Source organism: Octopus bimaculoides, chromosome 5, assembly GCF_001194135.2.
Source record: "Octopus bimaculoides isolate UCB-OBI-ISO-001 chromosome 5, ASM119413v2, whole genome shotgun sequence".
Taxonomy (NCBI): Eukaryota; Metazoa; Mollusca; class Cephalopoda; order Octopoda; family Octopodidae; genus Octopus; species Octopus bimaculoides.
In genome coordinates this window covers 50081002-50088456 of record NC_068985.1, presented here as the reverse complement: position 1 = coordinate 50088456, position 7455 = coordinate 50081002, and the positions used below count along the sequence as shown (strand labels likewise).

The 7455-nt window shown below is 37.3% G+C and overlaps 1 protein-coding gene across 2 annotated transcripts in view; it reads left to right on the top strand.

Annotated features, from left to right (window-relative positions):
* LOC106883232 (tRNA wybutosine-synthesizing protein 2 homolog) overlaps positions 1-2078 on the top strand; it is a 45405-nt gene extending 43327 nt beyond the window's left edge. For both annotated transcript variants that reach the window (XM_052968373.1, XM_052968374.1), the window contains one exon: positions 593-2078. In XM_052968373.1, the coding sequence (XP_052824333.1) occupies positions 593-1246 (654 nt within the window). In that variant the 3' untranslated portion in view covers positions 1247-2078. The remainder of the gene's footprint in view (positions 1-592) is intronic.
* The last annotated feature ends 5377 nt before the right edge of the window (positions 2079-7455 follow it).

Genomic DNA, 7455 nt, shown 5'->3' with positions numbered 1-7455 from the left:
GTCCCTTTGTCGCCAGCAAGGGTAAGAGCTCTCTAAACTTTGCCCAGGCTATTCTTATTCTAGCAGCTACACTTTCAGCGCACCCACCCCCACTACTAACTTGGTCGCCCAGATAGCGGAAGCTATCGACTACCTCTAGTTTTTCACCCTGGAATGAGATAGAAGTTGTTTCCTGTTTGTTTGCAGTCTTTATTGCACCTGAACATCTGCCACAAACAAAAACTAACTTGCTAGTTAACCTGCCTTTGATGTTGCTGCACCTCTTATGTGTCCATAGCTTGCACCGGGTACATCTTATAGAGTTACTACCTACTCCTTTTCTACATACTGAGCAGGGCCATCTACCTGAAGGGGTTTGAGTTATATCATTTATTTATAAATAAGGTGTTTGCATTCTCCTATATACCTGAGTCATGATTGAAGTGTTCTCATTGCAACCTTGACAATTCTATCACTGTAAACTAATTAAAGCTGTAAATGTATTATTTAAAAAATACATACTGAGATTGTAATAGTGATTAAATTTTCTCTTATTTTGATTGTTTGTTTTTAAAAGAATGCCAATGACTCATACTTTTCTATTTTGTTCTAGGTATGTCCCCATGGAGTTGCTGACAGAGTAAATCTAGGATTGTTACCCAGTAGCAGAGAAGGTTGGCTTCCAGCCTGTTTATCTCTTAAAAGTGACATTGGTGGCATCTTGCATATCCATGAGAATGTTTCAACAGCATCAAGTAATAAAAGTGAAGAGATTCGAATGAGAATACAGAACCGAGCAGCCGAAGCAGCAGCAGAACTTTCTGCTACACTACAGGGTCAAACACCTTCTTTACCTCTTTACCGAAACATAAATCAACACTGTGGTGGTAATAGTAGTAGTAGCAGTAGTACCAGTAGCATTCCAAGACAATCATATCTACCTAGCGACTTTGGCAAATATTCAATGGAAGATAATTACACAACTGACTCTGATGATGGTGATATAATAAAAATCTATGAAACTTTGAATTCAGATCAACCACTGAGTGAGAAACATTTACAACGGCAAGAAAAATGGGAAGAATGGGCAGCAGATGTGGCAGCTTCTATCAGACATATTCTAGAAGAACTACACTGCAAACCATGGGCAACTATTGTAAAACACATTGAGCATGTTAAACCATATGCTCCCCATATAGATCACTTGGTGCTGGACCTTGAATGTCGCCCAGCAGAAACATTTTCTCATGCTGGAATGAATTATTAGACCCAACTGAAATTGTTGGGCTCTTATTGTTGTATTTATGACAATTCAACTTTGTGAGATAATCTCTGGAGACCAGGCAATTAGACAAAGAAATAAAAGAAGGTTCATAAAATTACATTTCATTTCCATGTCCAGTGTTGGTCTCTCACTCTAGTTGTCATCTTGTAAGTTCTTATTCACTCATGTAAATAGGTCAATCATACAATAATCTTCATTGATTTTCATGAACCAAATTACCCAATACAAAGCCCTATTTTAATATTACCTCTAGTTGTCTTCCAGTACAATCAAACATCAATTGGATGGTGCAGTGATTATGTTGATAAATTGTGGACCCAGTTGTTTTACCATATGGTCAGTATTTCAGTGACACAACAGTAAACATATGCTTGTTTTGTTTTGTAATTTCTTGTATCATTATTAGTATCATTATTAGTATCATTGTTTGACCCATGGTAGCCAAGTGCCTCTTACACATTTAAAAATAAATCAATCTCCTTCAACTGCCTTTTTTTTTTAAAAAAACACTTCTTATGCTTTTACTGTTGTTCTTGTGATGGTGGTGATGAACAGATCTGTGATTATCCTGTTTTCATTTTGAACACATTTTTCTAAGTACCAGGAGCCTGGAAGATGTTTTATTGTCAAGTCACATATTCATTTCAGTTCTGTTCTTGTATGACCTTCATTACTCATAACACAGATTCTTAACATCAAACATATATAAGCAATCTGAATGATTTCATAGAACTACATGTTGTTGTTTTTGTTGTTGTTTGTCCCAGGTTGGTCCTGATTGAGCAAACTTATGATTAAAAGCATTCCAAAATGACCATTGTCTCTCTCTCTTTATTTTATTATTTTTTTCTTTTTATTGTTTCTGTTTCTGTTTCTGTAATCTTAGATATCCCTTTTAAGACTATCAGGTATGTCAGAAGGGAAATTTCGCTGTTGTTTCTAGTAATTCATGTAACCACATAGAGGCTCGCTTTAGTGATTTTGATTGTAGTGGTTAATATTCATTATCCTTGAACAAAATAATCCAATAAAATGAATGGCCAATCTGTTTGGTTCTTTTAAATTTCACCTGTTAAGTAATTATATAACCCTTGCCATCTTGTTTCTCTTTGGAATTTGTTTTCAAGAGTGGACTTGGTAATATTCTATGTATTTCTTAATTGTCCAATCCAAATTGTTTCCTTACAAAAAATAGTAACTGATGAATTAAATGTATTATTTTTGTCTGCTGTAAAAGCATGAAAAGACAGCAAACTAGCAAAGTTGTTAGTGTTTTGGCTAGAATACCTTATAATGTTTGTTCCACATCTTTGTGTACTGAGTTCAAATTCTGCCACGGTCAACTTTGTCATACATCGTTTCAGGGTCAATAAAATAAGTGTCAATCTATGGCAGTGGATTTGCAGAGTTGTTAGTATGTCAAACAGGAATGTCTTCTATCTATCTGGCCATTTGCATTCCAACTGCAACAGCTGCAATGACACTAGTGCCAAGCTGTATCAGCCACTAAATCATTAGGCTTTCCCTTGGACAACATCAATAGCATAGAAAGGGGAGACTTGCATACATGGCAACTGCCAGTCTTCTTTGAAATTGAAAAAAAATCTCTTACCTAAGCCTAAACATATAGATACAGGATCAACACTGACCAACAGAGGCCTAAAGAAAGCTGTAAAACAATTTAGTACAAAGATGAACACTATTTTGAAACCTGAATTAAATTTCAAACGATATGTAAAGTAAAGAAAATAAAATTCTCATCAATAAATAACTGTTGTTTATGTTTTCCACAAGAGTAAAATTCTAGAACACTGAAAATAGAAAGAAAGGAAAAGGATTCATAGAAAATGCAGTAATTTAATTTACTTAAACATGATTGCTGTGGAGATGTGGTGTGTTCCTGCAGGCTTGACTGGTTGGTGGGTTCATTGGGTTAGTGATTCAACACATTGGTAGCATAACAGATAAAATGGTTTGTTTCAATCATATTGCACAGCAGGATGGCGCATGTGAATAGTTTATAACAACTGAACTCATTCACTATTTTAAATAAACCTTTCATTAATTCAATTATAGATTTATATATTGCTCTTAGTTCAGTGATTATCTTTTATAACAGATACAACACAATGAAAGACCACAACACTGTGATTTGAATACACATACTCCTCTCTGTATGCCTCTAGTTTCTTTCTCATGATGATATTTACACTATTCCACCTTCTCCAGGTTAATATTCATAATGAGTAAGGCAGCAAGCTACCAAGATTGTTAGCATGTCATGCAAAATGCTTCACAGTATTTTGACTGTCTTTGCATTCTGAGTTCAAATGCCACTGAGGTTGACTTTGCTTTCATTCTTTTCGGGGTCAATAAAATAAGTACCAATTGAGTATTGGGGTCGATGTAATCGACTTAGCCCCACCCTTGAAATTGATGGCCTTGTGCCAAATTTTGAAACCAATATTTGTAATTAGTATTAGCAGGGACAATGAGTTCAACAGTCACATGTGTGAGTCATCCAACTAACTTACAAGCTCTGCTATGAGCCATTAATTGATAAAGAGTATCTTCTATACAAGTCACATACATATGCAGGTAAATAATTCAAATACAAAATACCTCCGCTTCATGGCACCTACAAGTATAAATTCAGAAAAAGAGCATCTGACAGTCATTACTTAGTCAATTTAAAAGTAATTTTAGTGCAATGAAAAGAATACCTCAACTGTATGCCCTGCCACCACCACTACAACTTTGCTTCTTCTGAACTTTCAGAAAAAATGGATTTTTTTTTTTATTATGAAATTCTCTACAAATATCTTTCAGATTGTGAAGATTCTGATTGTATTGGAATTTCTTGGAAGAAATTTTTTTGAAAGATGAGGGCGTTTCAGATAATTCACACAAGTTGACTTTGTTCCCTCATAACTTTCAGAAAAATAAGTATTTTTTAATGAAATTTTCTACAAACACCTTTCAGATTGAGTTCATTACAATTATATTGGAATTTAATGCAAAAATAAATTGGTTGTTGCACTCATATATGCTGACATACATGACATTTAAAAAAAAATTTCAAGTGATATCTCTTAAAGACAATATTGCAGTTTGTTTTATCCAAAGAGTAAACATAGTCAGCTTTAGAATTAATTTGTATTTGTGCCTGTTAAATCCAATACCCAAAAACAAAAATGGAAAAATAGAAACAAGGAAAGAAAAACAAAATAAAGAAAAACATCAATTCAACAACCAGTGTCTCAATTGGTCACACACCACAAGGTTCAACGGGACCTAGCAAACCAAGCCAACACACTCATGGTATTACGATGGGTGGTGGCAAGGCTAAGGCACTGGAACAGCCAAGCACCCACACAGGCATCACCTGACACCTCAATAAAGTGAGCTGGCAACAATGACAAGAACATTGCCATTGACAGCCTAACCCTTCTCAATGTTTCAAATGCCGCAGGCTTGAAGAGACAGTTCACTGACAGGTCCTGATACTTAAAGATTTTGTTCCATTTGACTATGGAAGCAGTAACCCTCCTATTTACTGCAGAATCCAGGATGTGGGAGGAAGCAAAGGAGTCACAGACTGTGACATCCCAGATGAAGCCTTTACCTCTTACCCAAGGGCAAAGAGTAAGATCATCTGGACTCTTCCGATCATTTCTGGAGAATTTTACAGAAGTAGAAAGTAGGCCACATCTTGAGATTGATCAGATTGATCAAGGAAAGAGCTGAAAGCTGCACCTGAGTGCAGATTGTCCCATACTATCTGCTGCCATCTATCCCCAACTGTAACAGAAACTGACAAACCCAGAGAGCTTCGGCCATCTTCCTGTTGGAACTAATCCATGTTGGAGAGGATGTTATGTGCTAGAGGAGAGCAAGTATAGATGGAGGGAAGAGATAGATAAGAGCACTTATGCAGACCTACTAGACACTCCCCACAAACTGTTTGTGCAAAGGAACCTGGTTACAGGACTCTGAAGAGTCTGACATTGTCCAAGCATTTGAGTTTCCTGAAGTTTAGGGCATCAAAGCATTGGTGAGATGATGAGAAGGGACTAACTCTGAGAAAATACAATATTTAGGAATCGACAAGTAATTCCTAAGTATAAAAAATCTTTGGTGAGGTTCAATTACCTTTAGGCTTTTTAAAAGCTGTTCAAGGTTAACCATCTTGGATCAAAAGATGGACTGAAAAGCTCAGTCAGTAATTGGGGCTCCAAGAGAGCAACTCACTGATTGATGGAGGAGGAACCGCAATAGAGGGGAAGCAATCTGTAAACAGGTTTAGTCTGCTGATGAGAAGCTGGATGGTTGAGGAGCCAGAGCATACATTTGGAACTGTTAATGCTAAGGCCCCTCCAACCAAGTTCTTCAGTCATTGTCCTTGCAGTTGCAAGGACCTTCTCAGGAGGATTCCCCCACCAAACAAGTAACATCAAGATACCAGATATTCAAGTTCAGGTCAGCTCCCATCCTGGTAACATTATCACACAAATAGAACAGGTCCACGTGGGTCACCCTATTGGATTCCAGCAGCAGATGGGATGAGGTGGTCAGCAAAGGAGAAGTAGGAGGGCTCCCGATAAGCTTGCCAAACAAAATGATAGATCTGTGGGATATTCTACCTTACTGCATGGAGGATGACACTTTGAATAATGGAATTGAAGGTATTCCTGAGGTCTAGTTTGAGGACTCAGAAGGAAGTTGGTGAAAGTTCTAGTGGCATGAACAGCAGCATCACAGCCTAGCTTTGTACCCACATGTAGCTGATAATGTATTATGAGTTGAGTAGGAGAAAATTCGGCAGACAAACAGTTAGAAACCAAGGACACATTTTACTGTGAGCTGTCACAGAGTACAACCACTACTATGGGGCAGATGTCATCATTGGGCTTGATGAGACCAAATAGTTTAACGCCTAAAAATAGGAGGCGAATGTAGGGAAGGACACTCGCGGACGAGAAAAAATTTATGAACCGTGTTTGGTTCTCCAAGAGCTCAAGACCAGTTGACAGGTTGATACCATCTTTGAGTTGTTGAGATCGCAAGCCATCAATCCTAGCACCAGAACCCGCCGGAAAGGATGCAATCGCCTTTTTGATGTTGTCGAAGGTGAAAACAGGTTGTAGAAAACCTGGTAGTTCGGGGCAGTGTAGATAGTCATCCGGAGGGGCCGGAGGATGCTTCTCCTACAGATGACTGAGGAAATCTGTTGTGTACTGGGCGAGGGAGGAAAGTGAGGTGAACAACCCCTTTAATGTCAAATTCGCTGAATTTGGCATTAACGGCCTTCTTCAAGTTTGGTGGTCGACTATTGTTTGGGGTTGTGTTGATCACCGACCTGAGATGAACATTGGTTGGGGTGGACTCGAACAGCTCCAACTGCCGTTTAAGAGAAGATGTGAAAGATCCAGTACTCACGTTCGTCACGTGGAGAGACACCAGAGCGAATAGGGACAGTTTCTGCCAATCCGAGGAGTTGTTGGATAGACGGACTTCGAGAGAACACAGACGCAACAAGTCCGTTTGTAGATATGCGATGTGTATCAGTATGTATTTATGCATAGGCTCCTACAAAATTTAAATCTTTTAAAAATTAATTCCGATATAATCGTAATCTATACATTCTGAAAGGTACTTGTAGAAAAATTTCATTAAAAATCCACATTTTCCTTAAAATTGGGGGGCACATCTTAAATGTATAATTAAAACATTTTCCTTTATTTTTAAATTAAATACAATACATAAAGGAAAGAAACACACTAATGAAAAGCCGTTATATGATTGACATTAGGTATTATTGCAACACTTAAATCTGAGTGGCATTTTTGTAGATGTTTTGGTTACGAAATTATCACCGGTGAGCAGCGTGCTAATGATTTGTCTTTCTTGTGTTTACCAAAACCTAATGAGCGAATGAAAACGAGGCTACTCACTCTGTGACGATATGAAATGTAAATAGAAAATAAGATTTAAATTTTAAATAGATAAAAAAAATAATAACTTTTTCTTTCGTTTGCATAAATGTGAAATCACAAAACAATAATAAAAAATTGAAATATAAAAATAACAACGCTTGAATAGATAAAGTTAGGTTTAAATAATTAAATTCGAACATACGTTATCGCTGGGAGTTGTGGCGTGCTCCTGTAATCTAGCTACTCGGAAGCTGG